The sequence below is a fragment of the Cervus canadensis genome, chromosome 27 (genome assembly GCF_019320065.1).
Source record: "Cervus canadensis isolate Bull #8, Minnesota chromosome 27, ASM1932006v1, whole genome shotgun sequence".
In the NCBI taxonomy this organism is placed as follows: domain Eukaryota; kingdom Metazoa; phylum Chordata; class Mammalia; order Artiodactyla; family Cervidae; genus Cervus; species Cervus canadensis.
In genome coordinates this window covers 45,344,904-45,367,311 of record NC_057412.1, presented here as the reverse complement: position 1 = coordinate 45,367,311, position 22,408 = coordinate 45,344,904, and the positions used below count along the sequence as shown (strand labels likewise).

Sequence of the window (22,408 nt, the reverse complement as noted above, 5' to 3'; positions counted from 1 at the left end):
CTGCAGTTCATGGGGTCGCAAAGAGTCGGACATGACTGAGCGACTGAACTGAACTGAACTGTAATATCATCTTAAATTGATTTAAAGTGAAATATGGACTAGTATTTTGTAAAATGTCAACAGAAACGAGGGGTTATTTTAATTCCAATATATTTGTAGGTTTACTATAATAAATCAAAAAACTTTCATGGGCCTAAAGAAAAGAAACAGAAGCAAGAAAGGCAAAAATGAGTATAACTGTTACTCTAAAATTTTATAATAATGGATGGCACTGTATGCAGAGAAATGTTCTAATTTCTCAAGTCAAAATAAATACATTACTTACTTGAGAAGATGTATCTCTTCTATAGTTTTGGTAGTAGCACTATTGTTTAATAATCTTTGTATTAGTAGCTTATTTAAAAATAATATACAATTATAAATACTCAAATCACATAAAAGAATATGCAGTTAAAACAGAAAAGTCTTCCCTTCTGTCTCATATCCCCTGCCCTCCCTTTCAGAGATAGCCATTACTAAATGTTCTTGTATGTTTTTCAGAAAAAAAATAGCTTTGTATACACAAGTATGTTAAATGATTGTGTCTGTTTAAGGACATATTCCATTTTCTTGCAAATGAGCATATCATATACATAGTTCTGTCACTACTTTTTTCTGAATTAAAAAAAGGATAAAGAAAACTATAGTGGGGTAGTTTTCCACTTTACATGAAAATTTTTTCCTCTTATCTATTATATTTGCATATGTATAATATTTAAACTTTTCCATGAAAGTTTTAGCATATTAAAACATTATTTAAGATGTTGACAACAATGGCAGTGCTAACAATAATAGATAACATTTCAGCCTGTACTTCTTGCCATTCAGTTTGCTAATCACTTTACAAAGATTATCTCAATTAGGTTTTTCAGCAACTCTGATATTATTACTCCTTTCACATTACAGATGGGCTTCCCCTGTGGCTCAGCTGGTAACAAATGCACCTGCAATGCAGGGGACCTGGATTCAATCCCTGTGTTGGGAAGATCCCCTGGAGAAGGCAAAGGCTACCCACTTCAGTATTCTGGCCTGGAGAATTCCATGGGCTGTATAGTTCATGGGGTCCCAAATAAACGGACATGACTGAGCGACTTTCATTCATTCACTCACATTATGGACAAGGAAACTGACCTAGAGAATTACATAACTTGCCCACTTAAGTATCTGTTTCAGTTATTCATTCTTCCTCTTTTCTTTCACAATGTCCTTAATATAACCACTTAATTTATAGTGTCTATGAGTACATGCATGCTCAGTCACTTCAGTCATGTCTGACTCTTCACAACCCTATGGACTGTCGCCCACCAGGTTCCTCTGTCCATGGGATTCTCCAGGCAAGAATACTGGAGTGGGTTGCCATGCCCTCCTCTAGGAGATCCTCCCAACTGGGGAATCAAACTCACATCTGAATTCGTCCTCTGTATTGCAGGTGGATTTTTTTACCCACTGAGCCACCTGGGAAGCCTCTATGGTCTTTATATCTTGAATATAAAGTCTCAGGTCTTTGAAACCTAAAGAGCTAAAAGATCCACAAGGTCTGGTTAGACTCATTTTAAATCTAATTATTAAGTTCAAAATCTACCCATGTGGGGCTTCCCTGGTGGCTCAGTGGTAAAGAAGCCCCCTGCCAGTGTGGAGGACATGGGTTTGATCATTGGTCTGGGAAGATTCCACACGACACAGAACAACTAAGCCCATGCAACACAACTACTGAGCCTGTGCTCTCGAGCCCAGGAGCCTCAACTACTGAAGTCCACAGATCCTCGAGCCATTGCTCCACAGCAAGAGACGCCACCAAAGCCCATGCACCACAACTAGAAAGTAGCTCCCACCTGCCTCAACTACAGAAAATCCTGCACAGCAACGAAGACCCAGCACAGCCAAAAATAAATGAATAAACATTTTAAAATCTACCCGTTTTATCTTTTAAAAGAAAAAGAAAGAGAAGTCTGATCTTTTAAACTAAGTTTCCTAAAAGGATATTTCTACAATTGAATATTAAGCTAAGGTTTAGATCCAACATTCCAACACTCAAAAATCATAGACAATTTGAACAAGAGAGATCTTAAGTTACAGTTTCTATCATGCAACGGATAAGAAAAATGAAGTGTTTATCACCAAGTTTATTATCCTTTCATACTGATCTCTGCATTGAAAGAGATATCAGAAAAATCTCCACTTTGATTATGAAATACATATAAAACATCCCAGACAGACAATTGGCTATAACATTTTGTAACACTATCAGAGACAGCAGTCTCTGAGTCATTCTCAAAAGCAGCCAATTCAGAGTCAAGGAACTATCTTTTTTCAGTAGCTGAATCCTGTGTTGTGATTATTGATGTAGGACAGCTGTCTCTGAAGACAGAGTTATGGATCAGTGTTTTCATCACAGCTATTAATTCACAGTTTACCCCTTCCTTCTCTAGACTTTAAGTCTTCTTCACAAGACCTGTATTCTATAAGGCTTAATCAAGTTTATTGTTTTTGTCTGCACCAAATCTAACTTCTCTATATCTTTATTTCAAATATTGAGACCAAAATGAAAACATGATAGTGTATTCTCATCAAGTATGTTCAGTGTTGACTAGGGGAGAAGTTATATTGCTCCCGTCTGCCATAATTTCACACACTGATAATGCTTGTCTATACTTTATTCTTTATTTCTACAGTTTATTATTTTATTTATGGGACAATGTGATTGGTAATCTCAAACTGCAAAATGTTACATAGTTAGCTCTTAATTGAGCACATTGGTGAGAACAGAAGAACAACAGTGAATACCAAGAGAGGCAACGCAAAGATCCTTTTTATTTGGCAATATAATTAAATCACACAGCACTTATAATCACATGGAAGGAAACTCACCCACTTATAATCAGTCACATGTTCTGGCCTAATATCATCACTGAACAACCAAAGAAACAGAAAACAGCAAAATCCCAGGGCAGAACTGAAACTTGGGGCTCGTATTTCCTCTCCAGTCTCCTACATCACTCTGCCATTGATCACTGGCAGTCAAGCCTCACCAAATAGGAAAGCTTCTGGTCACTGTTATCAACGCCACAAAGATCCTGGTTACTGTTACTGATTCAACAATGGCAAACAAACACTCACTATTAAATATTTTCTAGTTTAATCATTAAACAATAAAGTTAGTGGAGTATGTGACCTGTTTTCATGGCAGCTGTTTTCTTAGTTTCTTTTTCATTTTATTTTACCATTTGTGAAGCACCTATAGTTAATAATGTAGTTATGTGGTTAACAAGTACACACAGGTTCTGTTGTGAGAATCAATGTCAGTTTTAAAAAACTTAGTAGTACATCTCATATCCTGCAAACATCTAAAGAGAAAAAACTAACAGATTGTGCAATATTTCCAGAAGGCAAAGTAAATAACCACAAAAAAGTAAAGGATGATCTTATGTTTGAACTGTTTCCGGGCTTTGTTTGATGGTATTTTGTGGGGAGTGGAGAGGTTTGTTTAAATATTTTATTTTTATTTCCGCCTGCCATTCCTGTAGCAAACTCATTTGGAAGTTCAGCCTGTTTGACTTCTTAACACTGCTGTGGAAAATGAAATTACCACTCAGTTATTTTAATTTTTAAGGGGAAATTTCTAAATACCTATCTAGGAAATTATCTGAGGTGAGAAAAGAATATAAAACTCAAAACTTATCAATTTGAAGTATCATTAACATTTAATATGATATGAACCAGAGCGAGATTAAAACTATTGGGAAAATAATGTTTATTAGGTAACTTGATCATACTACCTTTGACCTTGGTTTCATGTTAAAGCATTAAATTCAGAAGGATACCATTCGAAACATTAGAGATTGTACTTGAAAAAGGAATACAATGACAACGAGTTATTTGGTAGTTCTTGAATTGGGCTTTGTGTTCAAACAGGCATGTGTCTCATAAATGTGTGTAACTCTACAGGAAATAATAAACATCTCTCACACGATTTTAATTTTTAAAAAATCCACAACTCACTTAAAAATCAACTAAATACATGCAATTATTTTCATATAATGAGAGGCCAAGTTGAGGCTATCAGGAAGCAGGGTCTAACGTCTCAGGGTAAAGGCAATGGGGAAAGAGGGTAGGAAGGTAGCATGTGGGCAAAAGTGTCACAAAATCTAAGCATGGGGAGTAATGTCCCCAGCCAATAAGAACTGATTCGGCTGCACTCTTGCCTTATGAATAAACCAGGGGAGGGAAACTGTAAGTAGAACCAAATTTGCAGTTATTATGGTCTTGAATTCAGTAGGCTTAAGCATGAGCCATGGTGCAGTTGATGCCAAACAGATGTAGAGGCACCTGTTCTAACCAAAGATATTTCACTGGTTCATTTTTGTATACCTAACTCTGGTTTTCTAATATCCATTTCTTCCTCCTTCAGGATGTCCACCCATCAAACTTCCTTTTCCAGAACTTGAGTAGTCACCCACTTATTTTTCTGTTATACTCATTCCTCTAACTTTAACTTCCTCTGCAAACTTGGGAGTTAAACTCTTCATTCCAGCCCAGACCCACCCTTTGAAACAGAAGCTCAATGCTCAAGCCTTATCTCAGGCCCACTAATCCCCAGGTTTAGAGAAGATCATTTAATACTATGTTAATAGCATATGCTCCATCCATCTCTTGGGGGAGTAGTTTCAAAAACACTGTCTTAGCAGATTCTCACTGGTTCATGTCGGGAGCTGGATTTGTATAAACAAGACTTCAGCACTCATCACAGATCAGAATATACATAAATATGCTTAGAATATGTATCAGAATATACATAAATATGGAAAATGACCATTATATTGTATATTTATATAACTTCACTATTAAATGATATGCCCTAGAATTATTTGATTTAACTTCAGTTGATCTCTGGAATTCAGCAAACTAATACCATTCAGAATTCCCCAACTTTAATAAAGAAACATAATTTCACATTCTGCTATTGTAGTATTGGATAGACACTGCTAAATTTGGTCAATAATTATCTGGGTTTCAATAGAGATTTGCATCAAAATTTCTCCGTAAGAAGTTTCTTTCCAGCCATTGCTCTCCCTACTCCAAGATAAAAAAAAAAAAAGTGACTTTTAGTTATTGAGAAGAGAGATTCAAATTTGGAATTACTAGAGTTTATTATCAACCAGGTGCTGAGCTGAAAAGAAAAATTATTTTACGGTATGATGCTACTGGTCCACATAAGCAATTTGTGTTAATCTCTTTTAAATAGCAATTTCTCTTTCATGCTAGCATTCAAGTTTTGTCTCTCTTTTCTCTCTGTAGAGAGGTCCTCTCATTCACTCTTACATATTCCTCGGTAGTACAGGCTGCCCCCTTAAGCATCACTTGTCTTCTACAGCATATACAAAATACTCATTTTTTCCTATAATCACATTTCCTATAAGAAAATTTAACTTTTGAAACCTATTCACATAGAATAAAATAAGGCTCACTGATAAGGAAAATTATTTCATTGTATTAACCTTAGATTCTGCATCCATGGAAAACTGAAAGCTCTATGATTTATATATTGTCTGACACGACTGTGGGATGATTGTTTTGTTGGGTTACAATATTGTTAATGTGGAGCCTATATTAGAACCCTAGAATCCATGCAACATTTGTCATAGAAATGAGTAACATTTTTTCAAGCAGTAGAAGAAATTAAAAAAATTAAATTCTCATGTGGACTATTTGACTAATACAGACTCTTGACAGGTCATTGACATGGCCCAACCAGTTTTATATATATAAATAAATGTCTCATTTACTCGGCTTTATTTGAGAATATGTTTACACTGATTAATTTTTGATACATAACGCTATATGCATTCAACACTATACACATTCAAAGTCCTATACTGTAAAGGCTGAAAGTGACAGTAGACTTTGTAACTCAAAAAATAAAATAAAAATTATAGTCTTTAAGCTTAAGATTGATTATACAAATATATTGGTCATTCTTTTCTAAGGTACTACTGTGCATGGAGCATACCAGGTATATAATCTGTGGGATCTATTAATGACAACGTGTTGCATTTGTGTTGGTTTATCTGGACAAGTACTTTTCTAATATATTAGAAATTCTCTGTGGGATTCAGGACTTGAGTATCAGACCATAGAAGTAAAAATTTACTAACAAGGTATTCTATAGGGAATAACAGAATACAGCCATGATAGGAAAGTTAAAATTCCAAACAACTGGGAAGGAGTCAAAGTAAAGTAAAAATAAGTAAATAAAGGCTTATGTTTTTAAAAAGACTTTAACTAGAAATCTTATAAGGATTAAGATTACTTTGCCCAGAGAAAAAATCTAAGTTTCAAGTGCACAAGGTTTATTTTTCAGTAAAAACAAAATCCACTTTTTTCATGAACTTTTCTCTATCTGTACCTACATTTTAAAAATTCTTCGTACATTGATATGAATCAGCCATAGATTTACACGTATTCCCCATCCCGATCCCCCCTCCCACCTCCCTCTCCACCCGATTCCTCTGGGTCTTCCCAGTGCACCAGGCCCGAGCACTTGTCTCATGCATCCCACCTGGGCTGGTGATCTGTTTCACCATAGATAATATACATGCTGTTCTTTTGAAACATCCCACCGTCCTAATAAAATAAATAAATAAATAAATAAATAAAATAAATAAAAATTCTTCGATAAAAAATACTTCTACAGAAGTAACACTAGATATTGTCCAAATTATCTCTGATATTTTACTGTTAACAGCCTTCAAGGCATGGCCCACAATACATACATATCTTGTGTGGTACAAATATATTCAATATTGCCTGTGTGACTAACCAACTTCTAATGAAATCTTTTCTATCCTGTTTTTGCCATAATCAGGAAAATGCCCTGATCCAAAGTTTTAAGAATTCAAAACAGGAGAAATAAAAATATTACTGGTCATTTATTGCCTATTGAGGATGTGTTCCTACAATCTTCCTAGAAAAATTTAGTCTTAAAAACAAAAATAAATCAATTTAAATGCACTTCTGTATTTCTCTGGATGATCTTACTTTTAACGTTCAATGTCTATGGGAACACAGTTATTAAGGTTTTTATTTTATGTTAACCTGGATTGGCACCTGGAAGTAAAATTAGGCCAACTTTATTCCACTTCTTTTTATACTTCATTGCATAGCTTGGGTGAAAAAGTGAGAGAGTCAGTCGCTCAGTCGTGTCCGACACTTTGTGATCCCATGGATTATAGACCACCAGGCTCCTCTGTCCATGGGATTCTCCAGGCAAAAGTACTGGATTTGGCAGCTATTCCCTTCTCCAGGGGGTTTTCCTGACCTAGGGATGGAATCCAGGTATTCTGCATTGCAGGCAGATTCTTTACCATCTTAGCCACTAGGGAAGCCTGTAGCTTGGGTAAAGTGTGGGAAATATTTCTTTTTAAGAACCATAATTCAGGAGATTAGCCATTCTCTAATTGAATTTCTAAAAGCCATTGAAAAATTATCCCCGTACAGATATTCATATGTTTTATATGAATATGTATATCTATATATATATATAAATCATATATATATATAGGCTTTATTAAGATTTCTAATTTTACTTAATGTATTTATTCAATCTTCATATATGTATGGGGGATATGGTGTGTATCAGTAGACACTGAGTAGGAAAAGAGATTAAGACATAGCCCCTGCCTCCAGAACATAAAAATCCTCTAAGGTAGAGAGAAATGAGTAAACAGGCATTGGGCAATAGAGGAAATTAGCTTTAGAACTAAAGAGAGCATACACTTTAGGGCAATCAGGGAAGAATTTCTGAAGAAGATGGCATCTAAACTGTGTCTGAAGGATGGAGATGCCAGTTATTTTTCAGGCAAAGGGATGGTGATGGAGGAGGGCAGAGAGAGAACTCTGGAATAAGACAGTGACATGAATAACAACACAGGGTCAAAAAAGTCATGGCACACTTAGAAGTATGACTGGAGCACAGATTTCCAAGAAAGACTGTGTCAAGAAATGCATGAAGGACCTTAAATGTTACACTTAGAAGTTTGTATTTTATCTTTACAGTAACAGAAAGCCATTGAAGTATTTTAAGCAGAACAGTAACAAGATTCTTTCACATCTTAATTTCATTTTAATGGCAGATAGAAGAGGTTGGAGGGGTGCTAGACTGAAGTTTGGGAAAACAGACTATTTTTTTTACTTCCTTAAAATTGCTTATGATCACTACTCTATTGTACTCTGAATCTAGAGTCTACATAAATCTGTCTTAAGCACATACACATTTTCTTACTCTTAAATTACCTCTGGCCAACTTACAAGAATGACCTAAAACAACAATACACTTTCAGACGCTGTGAACTAAAGTCTACAATTTTAGCCTTAATTTTACCTCTAAATTTAGACCACAATGCAATTATGTTTCACTATCAGACAAGAATTGTGTCATAATGAATATGGTACTAATAATTAATGGATTAAAGCCTAGGCATTTGTGAATGACTTATTTGTTTCATATAGCAAATAAATTCAAAGTTAATGACTAATAAATAACATCACTGCCATTCATAGTCTGCTTCTTGAGTAGAGAAAAAAGGTGGACTGGGGAGGAGCTACAGCTGTCAGTTTTTTAATTTGAATAACCTGAGACCTCTCTTTTTCATGTGTTATATTAGTGGGAGTAAGTTGGGTTTATAATCATATTTGGGGGAAGTTAGAGATTAACTGAATTTAAACATTTCAGTAATATTAACAATGTACTGAGAGCAGATTATTTGACAATCACACTACTGAATGAGCTTGTCCCTATTGCACACATCATTAGAGAAGAGGATTAAACAGTTTGCCCAAAGTCACCCAGCTAGGAAGGTGAAGAGTGGAGATGAGGTCTCAAAACCACTCAGTTTGCCTCCAGAAGCCACACTCTCAAAACTCTAATCTAAACAGAAAGAAAGCTAAATCAAACAAGCACTTACTTCAAAGAAGGCTTAAAACCATAATGAATAAGTTACAGGCCTCAATCCCAGGCTGCTCCACTAGCCCTGCCAAGAGAGCACATGTCTAACTTTAATTTATGAAATGTTTAAAAGATGTCTCTCTCTGTGTTGGCGATTCTTACACGTACTGGGCCATTTCTTTAACTGATGGCATTTTTTAAATAAATTAGGAGGTCTGTGTATAGAATCAGGCAACTTTCTGTAGAACTCATAATTTCTGTTTTGAATAAAAAGTAAACAAGAATCATTTTAAAACCTTTTTTCTTAATTGGGCCTCCAGCAAAAGTTATTGATTACTACTGATTCAAACCCATATAAATTTTTCTAGATCAATGTATAATTTTGAATCTTAGAATTTTTAAGATCTTAGAAATCATAAGACAATACTTCCATGACAAAAGTGAACCCCAGAAAAGGTAAATGAATTGTCAGGGTCACACACAAGTGACAGACTTCAACTTAGATTGAAAATATAGTTGGAGCTATCTAAATCAAGGGGATATTTGGAAAAATAAAAAAGTGGGAAAGATACGAGTATAGGCCATTTGCACATAGACATCTATAATCACTGGGTTAAAAATCTAGGCAGAGTGTGAAAAATACCAGCTATTTTTCCTCTTCTACTCCATTATATAACTGTCTTATTTAACAGATACCACAAAAGTAATATCAAAATATTCATTATTTTATCATTGGAAATAAACTTATCCTTTGATGCCTTGCTGTATTAATTTGAAGTATGCTTCTCAAGAGTATACCTACTTTAATTTCCTCTAGTGATTTATTATTCAAAGGATATAGAGAACTAAGAACTAGGGTTTTAAAACATATATTATGTGCAGAAGCACTTTTTGAATTCTATTAATAAGAGGAAGATATTGTTCAATTTCAAAAATATCATTAATATGAAAATTACAAATTTTTAATAATTTCATTATTAAATTAGAGGTCACCAGAAAATCATAATAAATAGAAGCATCCTACAGTACTCACAAAAGTAAAGTAGTGGAGCTCCCTCTATTGAATTATGGTTGAGAAAAGCATCTTGTATTTAAAATCATAATTTTACCTTCAAAACAACTCTATTATAATATTGTAAAACTTTTCCCTTTCTAAGCTCTACTTTTCAACTTATAGAAGCACATATGCAATATCAATTTCTAAGAATAGTATTATAAATTGCTTATGTCTTTATAATTTTACAAAGTGTTATTTTTCTTTAACGATTTTTGTTTGCAGGAAATTACATTTTAAGGCTGCGATTTTCAATTTGTGTTTTCCTTTTGTTTTCCTTGAGTTTGTAAAACTGAAAAGTTACTTGACAGATACTGGGACTATGATATGTCCTAATAAGAATAGGAATTCCAATTTTGTTATGGAAACTCAAAAATGTACTTTAATGGAACTAAATATATCTTCCAGCCAGTAAAGTGAGGTATTTCACAGATTTTTCTGTTACAAATAAACTGACACTTATTATAATATTATGAATTCTGAAAAACGTGATTCATAATGATTATTATTGGTTGAGAGTCCACTTTGTGCTAGGCACTGAGTCATGCACTATGCATTCATCACCTTCTTGAATATTCACATCAAGTGAACTTGATAGTATTGTAATCCTCGTTTTACAAACGAGAAGATAAAGGCAAGAGACAGTAATCAAACTATTGTTCTGATCCAGAGCCCAAGCTCTTGAGCTCTTGTGCAATGGAATATATGCTATGTACTGACAGTCTGTGAAATCTGTAAGCAGTGACAGTCTACAAAAATTAGGCAATTATTTTTTAATACCACTGAGGTATAGCCACAGTGTACACACACACACACAAAATCACTACTCAGGTAATTCAAATCCTTTTTAGTTCAATATTGAGGATCATTTCTAGAAAATGATAACCTCCAAACCATACCTGGAAACTCTACTCTTTTTACTGTTTTATCATTTATTTTAGAAAGAAGACATACTTATCAGCAAAGAGAAAAACAGCTGAGTTGATGCAGGTTTTGTTTTAATAAACATATTTATTTGCCATTCCATTATGATCAGAAAAGCAGTTTTATCATATACTAATCAGTCATTTCTAAAGGAAATTTTCTATTTGAGAATTAGATTATGATACACTGGGGTTGGGCTTCATAGAAGATTAATCCAACAGGGTAAATCCAAGTATATATTACATTTTACTCTTAGATCTGATATCAAAAGCATTATTCATTATTCATATTTTGCTCATCTCTGCAAAAATATAAAACCTATGCCTTATGACCAACATAAACATTTTTCTTAGAAAGTGTCATACCTATCACCAGGTAAAGAAAAATGCCTACAGAATGAAGACCATAAGTTTGGATATTTAAAAGTAAATGCTAGGCAGAAATTGCTTTATTCATAAAATTACAGTATGTACATACAGTAAGTCCATTATGAGCGCTTGTTGCCTTTTAAAAATATCTCTTCAGCATATACTTGTTGGAAACTTCATGTATATATTTTATGGTTTCTCCACATAAAAGTGATTATTAAATTATACTTTACTCATTTCCATAGTTGGAAAATTACAGGGTGGAAACATATGTAATAGCACTGATATTTTTTATAAACTTATGGAAGATGGTATTTTTATCAGCTCAAAAAAAACTTTGACAATCCTGTTAAAACAAACTTGGAAGAACTGTTCAAAATATGATTTACTTAAAAATGAGGTCTATTCAGTAAAACTTATTAAATAGGGTTTAGAAAATGGCGTTAGTGAGACCACCCACAAATGTGTATTGTATCCACAATGAACTAACATGAATATTTGGAAACCACTTGTGTAATGAAAAGCATTATCAACTACTCTTAAGGTTCACATCTTGCTCCCTCTTAATCCACTGCTTCAGTTAATCTCATCCCACAGAGTATGAGTCTTCTAAAATGGAAAAAAATATGGCTTATGATTATATGGTTTATGTTCTAAAAGTTACCCATCTTATGTGGAAATAGCAATGATAATAATTCATAATAAATGCACTTCTTTCCTGCATTTGTGGCTCCAGGGTCATGACTGCGCATGCACACACCCTCCTGTATATTGGGGCTTCCCAGGTGGCTCAGTGGTAAAGAATCAACCTGCCAATGCAGGAGACACGGGTTCAGTCCCTGGGTGGGGAAGATCTTCTGGAGAAGGAAATGGCACCCCACTCCAGCATTCTTGCCTGGGAAATCCCACGGACAGAGGAGCCTGGCAGGCTACATTTCATGGGGTTGCTAAAAGAGCTGGACACAACTTAGGGACTAAACAACAACTCCTGCATATTCAAGTTAGACATCAAACTGTCAAGAGTTTTCCCTTACATAAAGATGTGTGCCAATTATTCCTGTAATTCTCACTTTTCCCACAAGCTCTAAATAAATAAGAATTAACATATTATCCTGGCTTTTTAAAAGTTATAGTAATAGTAGAGGAGAAGTAAGGGTAAGGTGCATCTGCATATACCTTTGTTGCAATTAAAGATATGTCCCTGCATGCTAAGTCGCTTCAGTCATGTCCGACTCTTCACAACACTATGGACCATAGCCCTCTAGGCTCCTCTGTCCATGGGATTCTCCACACAAGAATACTGGAGTGAGTTGCCATGTTCTCCTCCAGGGGACCTTCCAATCCCAGGAATCAAACCCAGGTCTTCTGAGGCTCCTGCACTGGATTCTTTACTGCTGAGCTGTAAAGGCAGATTCTTTACTGCAGAGCTGCTGAGGAAACTTCTCAAAGATACATATTTCATTTTTAAATAGAGATATAATTGACATATATTTGTTTTAGGTGTACAACATAATGATTTTATAGATGTATATATTGCAAAAACCATCAACCACAATAAGTTTAGTTAACCATCATCTCCATACATAGTTACAATTATTTTCTGTGATGAAAACTTTTAAGATCTACTTCCTTAGCAACTTTCAAGTATATAATTCAGTATATGTTCTTTGAACTGTAATTATTAATAGAATCTCTTTCTAAATGTAAAATACATATATTCTTTGACTCAACGATTTCACTTCTAAGATATTTTCCTGCCAACATAATTGATCTTATGAACAAGAACCAGTATTAAAATGTCCACCACCATATTGTCTGTAATAAAGATTAGGGAAAAATCGACATTTCCAAGAACTGGGGAAATGGTTAATTATGGTATGCATAATAAACTCCAATACACCATGTGAAAAAATGAGGTAGAGATGTGCTGACATTAGATATTCTCTTATTCTCCAAAATGTGCTTCTAAATGAAAAAGGAAAAGTACAAAATGGTATGTAGAGTATGTTCCCCCTAGGTATTTTTATTTTATTTTGTTTTTAAAAATTTTTTTTCCCCTAGGTATTTTTAAAGTGGAGAAAGTATACATGCAAATATGTGTTAGTATATAAGAATTTGAATAAAATCAAAGAGATCCTCTGCTGAACCCCACAACTGGTAAGTAAATTAGAGAAATTACAAAAAAGAATCTGAACAACGTCAAGGAATTCCTGGTTACCTCTAGGAGTGAGAACCATATTCCTTCTCCTTAGTGTATTCACTCATCTCATTCCTTCAGTTCTTATCTTCTGCTTAATTATCTCTCAACTTTAGATATCACTTCCTGAAAGAACCTTTCTGATTTGTTTTCCTAATCTCCAGACCAAATTTGGCCACACTGATGTAAAATGTTCTTTATGTATCCTTGTAATACTTAGCAAAAGTTCTATCCAATAATTATATAATTAGCTGAGTTATGTCAGTTTCCCAGAGAGAACATAATTTCTTGACATGAAGGACTTGGCTATTTAGTAGCTAGTTTATTACGGTATCCCCAGCACCAAGCTCAATCCTTTGCACATACTGAACACAATTTGAATGCTATTATATATGCTGAATGGTTAATTGACAAGAGTTTTAATTAATTTTGGCTTGGTTATACTTAGGCAAGTAGCTAAGTACTTTTAAGGTTCTTCATAGCTCTAAAACCTTGAACCTATGGGTCTAAACATACATCAAACTAAAAACATCGTTGTCCCCAAAAATGGTGGTTAAGTCTCTTTCAAATTTTACTTTTCTTTACCTGTATCTTCCTCTATCTTAGCTGTCAACAGAAGAACTGAAGAAGATGGAAGTCTCAGACACCTTCTCAGTTTCCCAGTAACCCCTCTTCTACCACATTTTATCTTCTGATCATGAATTGCAGGCCTTTAACCCTTCAGTCTCTCTCTCCGCATACACATACACACACACACATACACAGATTAAACTTGCCATGATTTTATTCCAGGGGAAAACTAAGTTTGAACAGTGGGCAACAATATTCTTATTGGACACTGCTCTACAATATGTGAGCTCCTATAATATTTTGTGCCTAATAATCTGGAAAAGAAGGGTGTAAACTGTGGGTATGGAGTTAAGGATCTGTAGGAAGGACCCCTGTTACTGCCACACCCCTCACTACTATTGTGAGAGGTAGACTGATTGCAAAAATAATACTAACCCTCTCTCCTGGTCTTTATCAACCCCTTTAGCAAAGTGATTTTAGCTCCTTCCATTCAATAAATAGAGATGATTTCCCCACCCTTGAATTTGAGCTGGGCTTGAAATTTGTCTTTACAAACAGAATGTGGCAGAATGGTTTTCCAGAAGACTTGCACACTTCTGCCTTCTCTCAGAATCCGGCTTCCATCAAGAGAACTAGCCTATGGAAGCCAATCAGAAAATGAAAGACTATGGAAAAGAATTAATTTTTCCTGAACAACAACCAGTTAAATCTCAAATGCAAAGCTACATAGGCTGACCCACAGCAGACTACAGTAGAATGATATGGAACTAAAACCAAAAAGCACCCAAATGCCCAGTCTAAATTGCCAAACTGAAAAATAACAAACTACATAAGACAGTTGCTGTTTTAAACCATTATATCTTGGAGTACTTTATTATGTGGCGTAGTTAACTGACACACTGTGGTTCAAAATTTTAATAAGAGTAGCAAGACTTCTTTTTGTTTTTTGCTTGATTTGGAGCTAGAAAACCAGAAACCTCTCAACTATTAGGGAAAGTACTTAGGAATATGCTGATAAGAGTTTTAGCCGCAGTGTCCAATGCCCTCTCCCTTCAATCTATCCTATTAATAAGGACAAATCTATGCACCCTTTAACTGTGTGCTTAGATAATACCCTCTCACATTTCCCACCTCCATTTGCTTTTGGAGTTTTCTGTATATCTGAGACCCTCAGAGACAGATGAACCAAACAACCTGTAAGTAACCAATTAGGAATAGTCAGTTTTGACACTGACTGTCCTGGCCTTGTTGTTGGCTGTTGCAAGTCAGGTTACCATATCTAGCTGATGGAACTGTAGCTCACATGTACAAAAAGGCTCGAAACCCTCCTTCAATTGGATAGATATCCTTGGTAATTTATTATTAGATGGAAATTGACAGTGGAGCTACTGAGAAACTTTACAGAACAGAATGAGAATTGTGCAGCTGGCTAAGAAAGGATTTCAGAATCAAACTGAAATAGGCCTTCCCTAGATAACTCCATGGCTAAGTATAGCTCTCAGGTGAATTTCAAACACCACTACTCTCTTGGCATCTCAGGTCAATTTGATTTCCACTCCAATCCATGGAATCCTTAATGTTTCACACATACTACAATATTCAGGGGTTCCAGCCATAACCTTATATCTCTGTCGAACTTGACATTAAAGCAACATATAACCCCTTATTGATACTTCTCTGTAGCTGATACTTAAAATAAAAAGGTTAGAAATAAGCAGTGTGTCAGGATGAGGAATGCCTTAACTGTAGTATTCTAACTTAAGTATTCTAAGAAAGACACATAGACAGTCAAGTCATTAATAATTATTGTGACCATATAATTTGCCATCCAAACTGCACTTCTGAGAGTGAAAGGGTGCCATTAATAATTGAATAAACCAGGCATAAACCAGGAATGTCTTGGATCTACCATGATGTATGGGTCATGGAGTGACAGAGAACAGAGTTTTAGGGAGGAAAAAAGGCAGGGAAGCAAGCCAGAGAAACTGGACAGCTGTCTAATTTCTGATTAGACTTTTCTCCCACAATTTCATTTCATTATATTGCAATACTATGAATTCTTATGGAGAAGAAAATGGCAACCCACTCTAGTACTCTTGCCTGGAGAATCCCATGGACAGAGGAGCCTGGTAGGCTACAGTCCAAGGTCACAAAGAGTCGGACACGATTGAGTGACTTCACTTTCACTTTCACTTTCATGAATTCTTAGAAGGTCAGACATAGTCATGTTCATTGAAGTACCTCAACTCAAAGTTGAATTATGTAATCCTTTGATTAGAAATTTTTGGATTTTGCACAACTCTGATTGCCCCTTGAATAGAATAGATAATTGAGAACTGACTGGATAAATAAAAGAGGAAGCACTAAAAGCTAATTTCATTCTTGGAACATACACTACAATAATGGGATCTGATAATAGGTTACCATAAAACAATTACTGAATACTACAGCACATTTGGAACTAGTCCTAGCTGAAATATATATGGTATTCTGTCTAATACGTTTGGGGGAGAGAACATAAATTTTGTTATTTAAACAGAGAAATTAGCTGGATGAAAATATCAGTAACTACAAATATATGATATTTTGTACACTATAGGGATACTTGTAATAACTGTAGGATTTAACCTTATCAAAAGCCAATAATATCCTTTTTTTAGATATATTTTAGTCTTGGCTTTGTTCTCCACAGGAAAAGGAAACTTCTGCCCTAATAAAAAAGTAATGAGAAATATAAATGGACATTTTTCCAGTCTTTTTCAATCTGTATTGAAAATCAAAGGGAGCTGATATCCAAAAGTAATAATCAAATAAACATTAATTCATCACTTACCACTCCCAAGAAAATTTTCTTTAGTATTCCAATAAGTTAGTTCAATTCTTAATATGCTACATAAAATCATGTGTGAGAAATAAAATGGGCCTTTGTGAAAATCTAACAATTAAGAATAAAATTAACACTTTGAGGGAAATTAAAGTTTCTGTGTATACACACAGGCAGAGTTACTCTTTTATCATAGCTGCACCTATGTTGCTCTCCTGTATATTTGGGATACACATTGCATGTGTCTACTTGAGTGAATTGTTCCAGAGAGCTAGAACTCTTTGATGATGTTTTATGTGAAATAGATGACTAGAACAAAAAGAGGTGTGTTTGGGAATATAAAACAAGGTAATTATAAAGCATTTAAAATATTATATGACAAAAAGCTGCCATCTTACAGTAAGTAATGCTGACAACTTAGTGCTTAGTTTTACAAAGGCCTATATTTAGTGTCATGAAAACTTGAGTGCAAAAAGGGGGAAAAAAGAAAACATTTTTGCCTGTTTTTAATAAAAAGGTCAAAGTGATAATTAAGTGGAATAAATTTAAAAGTGTTACTCTATAAAGGATGTAATAAAAGTCTTAATATAGCATGTTTTACTTGAAAGATTCAAAATGCTGAGCAAGGGAGTTACTAATCTCACCAAAATCAGAATGATGCACTACACAGGGAGATAATTTTACAGATGGGAAATAAAAAGGAGTAGAAAAATAACTTCCTCAAGGTTACAAAGTTCTTATGCAGCATAGCTACAAACTGAACACATGAGTACTAATACCAATATAAAGAATTTTTTGTTAACTTTTAGAAGTCTTAAAGTAGGTTTTTGTTGATTTTTTTTCTTTTTATTAAGTCAACAATAGAGAAGCATTTCTTCTAAATTTCTATTTTTAAAGACAAGCTAGTTTAGATTTTCTAAAAAGTCAGAAAAAGTTTAGAATCTAGTCATAAAAATATTTTGGATTTCTACAGATTTCAAAAATGACACAAAAGCATTATTATATTCTATTTCCTTCTGTATTGTACATTCAACTATGAAGCCAATCAAGTTTGTTTAGGAGCATTTTTAATGTGTACATATAAGACTTTGAACATATTAGCATAAACCATGACTTACAGTTTATTCTAGGAACTATATATGAAGTTTAACTACAGCCAGTCTTCCAGAAGGGATGGGCTGCAGTAAAGGGTTTTTCTGTTTTTTGGTTGTTTTTTTTTTTTTTTTTTTAACAACCCAAAGCCTTTTCTGACTGTTGGGATCCCTTTTACCAGGAGAATGGAAGACTAATTCTATTATACAATTTTTAATAGTCTGATTCAGGCCCAGAGGAGTAAGCACAAGATATGAGTTTAAAAAGAAGGAAAAAAGATGGGAAACTAGCAAATGGGAGCCACTCACATTTTTCTAGTAATAGAATTTATAGGAATTGTGTCTGTCCACACTGTCTGAAAGCATTAGAAAAATACAATTGGAAAATGACTCTGCCTTGCCTAAATGAGCTTTTTACCTTAGGTTATTAGAAACAGAATTTTGAGCTGGCAGAGCTCTCAGCAGAGTCTCAGTCCACCCTTTTCCTCATATATGCGGATACTGAAGCCCAAGGATGGTGAAATGACTTGCTCAAGTGCCTGAAGGTAAATGGTCCTGAAACAAACCTAGAAAAGCAGTTTACTTTAAATAGTGCCCCATTAAATTATAAATTGCTATTGGATTAAATAAATCATCAAGGAAACAGCAGTATTACTGGCTTCTAAGCAGTTTGCAGTTTTGAAATTATAAATTTTAATAGTCCCACGTGAGGTAATCTGAAAGGACATTATTTGATGTTTTCCCAAGGCCTCTTGAGATAAACAGATGCATTCCGAACATAGTATTTCACTGGGGGGGGGGGGCAGCTTCAAGGGTGCTTATGTTTTGGAATGAACCTTATATCAGTGAGCAATTCAGAAACATTGCAGAGAGGAGCGCGCACAGATGACCCAAGAGAAGAGATAGTTAATTACAGGACCCCACCTTCCTGTAAATAACCAAGGAAAGCCTTTTTAAAGGCAATACAAAATGTCACCACAGGCTGACGCTCTTTCTACGAGAATAATGAGATTCTTGCTCCCTCAGAGGCTGAACACATACTTCATCGCCTTTATCGCCGAATTCATTTTCCGTGGTTCATAGATAATCCTCCCCCTCCCTTCAAAACAGACTACATACCATGCCTACAATATATTGATTTCAATGCTATATAGTGACTATAGACGGGAAGACCTGCAGGGGCAGTTTCACAAACTCTAGGTTTCTAAACACACTGTCAAAACGGCTCCGGAAATGACGGGCTGCACGCGGGGCAGACAGTTAGTCCCTTCGCCTAAGCCAGCTACTGGCACTGCACCCCCACTGGGCTCGGCTGTGCTGAGGGATCCGAAGGAGGCGCACTTGCCGTCCAAGACTTGCGTCCAGAGTCTGGACATGGCGGTTTTAGTGTCATAATCCTTTCTTTCAAAACACACATGCCGTACGGAGAATCTGGAGCATATGTCAGCCGGGTAAATTCAAGGAAAGCACCGATCTGAGCATCCGAGCCTTCCGACCCGCAGATCAGTGGCGGGTAGGCAGCGGTAACGGAGCCCTCCTGGGCTGGCTGGAAGCGCGCAGTCGGGTGTCGGAGAGAAACGCGAGCTTGCTGAGCCAAAAGAGTCGCCCCAAGATCCGAAAGAGGAACCTCTCCCTTTATAGCAGTTACAAGTGCGGAAAAACCTGTCCTCCGAGGTGGCCCAACTGAAAATAAATTCCAGCACTGAAAAGGAAACTGGGCGTGTGCATGTGGTCCGGGGGGGGGGGGGGGTGTAGGTGAGATTACATTCTCAAGGTGCCCAGGGGGTTAAAACCAACTGTAGGCGTGTGGATCTTTGCATTTTACAAACTACAGCCACTCCCTCCTCTCCCCTCGGCTCCCGAGTGAGTGCCCTTCCTTCCCACACCGGACACTGGGATCTGGAAAAAGTGAGATCTGTACTGTGCCTGACCCAAGGGGGTCTCCCCATCCTCCCTCTCGGGTGTTCTCGCCCCACCCCACCAGCTTTCAATCCGGTTCAACTCTGGCTTCACACTCGCAGCCCCAGAACCCTGTCACAGACCCCTCTTTCTCTTCCTCAGAACAGCAGGTGAGCTCATTGCTTCAACTAGAAATATAACTTTAAAAGAGACCCGATCTGGGGAGGGCACCCACCTCCCGCGTACCACCACCACTAACACACACAGCGGCGGCAGGTCACCAACACCAGGGATCTTCAGGCTCTAACCCCCAGCCTCACTCTTCCCTCCTTTCCTGGGAGAGATCCAGAGGCTTTCAAACCTCTGCTTTGACCTGAGCTGGCCAACAACTCAAGGTATGTGCAGAAATAAAAGATGCGAAAAGCAAGTGAGTTTTCCTTTGATAAAAACTAAAGCAAGGAGCAAGAGGACAAACAGAAGCCAGAAGAACAGGAAGTAGGAGTTTTATCTTCAACTGTCTAGGAGGGGCTACAGATCAAAACTTCAAAGGGAGAAAAGAATGTCCCCCCAAATCCTCAAGTCAAGGGAAAAATTAACCTGCTGGTCTGTCAAGCGACTGCGAGCACGCGGAACGCCCTGGGAGGATCAACTCCTGTCAGCCACCCAGCGGGTCTCGAGGATGACAGCGCCAGGGGACGTCCCCAAGGGTGAGGAAAGGGATTCCCAGGCGAGATATATTAGTTGTTGGTTGGGTTTTTTTTCCCCCCTTATGAGTCTCAGTACAGAACTGAAAACTGAGGTCGGATCACGGGTCCTGACCAATCCTCAGCCCCCTCACTAAGGGCGCACAGACCTGGCTGCGGACTCCAGTCCAGGCTGCGTCCTTTGCCCGCCGTCACCCCCACCCTCACAACCCACCCAGACAATGGACGAAGGGGCTTCCAAGCCGCGGCCGGAGCTTTTCAGCGGTTCCAAAGAGGAAAGCCCTCCCTTCCTTTCTTCACCTCTCACCCAGGGGAAGTTACCAGGGGATTTATCACGAAAAAGCTCGAGTTATTGCCTCTGAGAGCTAGGCGAAAGGAAAACTGCCCAGAGCGCAGTGACGTGGACTTTGATACCCGAGGGGTTGTCAGAGGGCGAGAGCTCGCCACCCAGGCGGGAGCCGCATGGGGGAAGGGGAGAGAACCAGACGAATCTTGCCCGCGGGCCCCCTGAAGCCCCGACCCCGGCCGCACCCAAACTTCCTGGAGATTTATCCAGTGCCCCCAGTCGCTGCCCCAACTTGAGCCAAGCGATCGAACTCAAACATGCGGCACAGGTGAGGGAATCCAGGGCCAGCTCTGTGCCCGCACCGCCGGTCCCTTACCTCCCCCATCTGCCTGGGCGCGCCGCCCAGAGGGGTGGGGGGCCCGAGGCCCGGGCCCGGGCCCGGGCCCTAGGAAGCTGACCCCCGGTCCAGGCCGCCCTGGGGCTGCTCCGAGGCCCCTGTTCTTACCTGGCCTAAGGACAGCAGCGGAGATCAAGAGGCAGAAGACCAGACGGCAGGAGGGGGCCGCCTTCGAAGCCATATTCCTCCTCCTCGGGGACCACCGACAGAGTCCGCGCCGCAGGAGGGGGCGTCGTCCCCGGCCCCGCGCGCTCGCGCTCCGGACGCTGGGGGCAGAGGCTTCTCCCCGACACACCGCCCTCTGGGCTGTGGCGCTGCACCTTCCCGTCTCCGCCGCCCGCAACTTTCCACCACGCAGTGGCCCAACTCCTCCCGCCTCCCCTCCCACACCCGCCCTCGGCCCCTTGGGCCGCTCCTCCCGGGGCCGGCGACCCTCTCTTCCCGGGAGACACTTGAGTAATTCGGAAAGGTATACGTGGTTCTTTTTAGCGGGTCTGTTGTTTTCCTTCTCTTGGAATAATAATAATGGTAGTGGCAGTGTGCATAAAAAGCCCGGTGTTAGGAAAGAACTGCCGGGGGTGGCAGCCGAGGGGCGACAGGTCCCGGCGGTCTCCTCAGGTGGCAGCGGCGGCGGCGGCGGTAGCGGCGGCAGCGAAAGCAGCGGCGCCGGCGGCGGTCTCTGGGCTGCTCTGAGTGGAGGGACTGGAAGGCGTGTGTAAGCTGCCGCTCTCCTCCTCCCTTCGCCCTCCCTCTCTCCTCGCAGCTCCCCGCTTCGCAGGAGGTACAGCCAAGCGCAGGTGGTAGGAGCGGGATCCGCAGCCTAGAGGCGCTGCAGGACCAAGTCCCAGGCTGAGGCGGGATCTGGAACTCCTCTGGGAAGTCGCGCGCGCCGCCTCCTGGAGCCCCCAAGTGGGCGGGGCATTTGAGTGGCTCCGCCCCGGGGCCACGCCCGCCAATAGGAAGCGGACCCAGAAGCAGCCGGCTCTCGGTAGGGCCTCCGAGACCGCCACTTGCAGTGTCGTTACCAGAACTGCGTTCAGACCTAGCTCACTTCACACTGCCCACGCAGCTTCGCAGCGGTTCAGATTGCCCCCTGTTTGCCCCCAGACGCCAG

The 22,408-nt window shown here is 38.4% G+C and overlaps 1 protein-coding gene across 3 annotated transcripts in view; it reads right to left on the bottom strand.

Annotated features, from left to right (window-relative positions):
• Positions 1–22,171, bottom strand: part of ALCAM (activated leukocyte cell adhesion molecule) — a 215,189-nt gene extending 193,018 nt beyond the window's left edge. For 2 of the 3 annotated variants that reach the window (XM_043448848.1, XM_043448849.1), the window contains exon 1: positions 21,403–22,099. In XM_043448848.1, coding sequence (XP_043304783.1) covers positions 21,403–21,475 — 73 coding nt within the window. In that variant the 5' untranslated portion in view covers positions 21,476–22,099. Of the gene's footprint in view, positions 1–21,402 lie in introns of all 3 variants that reach the window. The other variant, XM_043448847.1, reaches the window with a different exon arrangement.
• Positions 22,172–22,408: the final 237 nt, after the last annotated feature.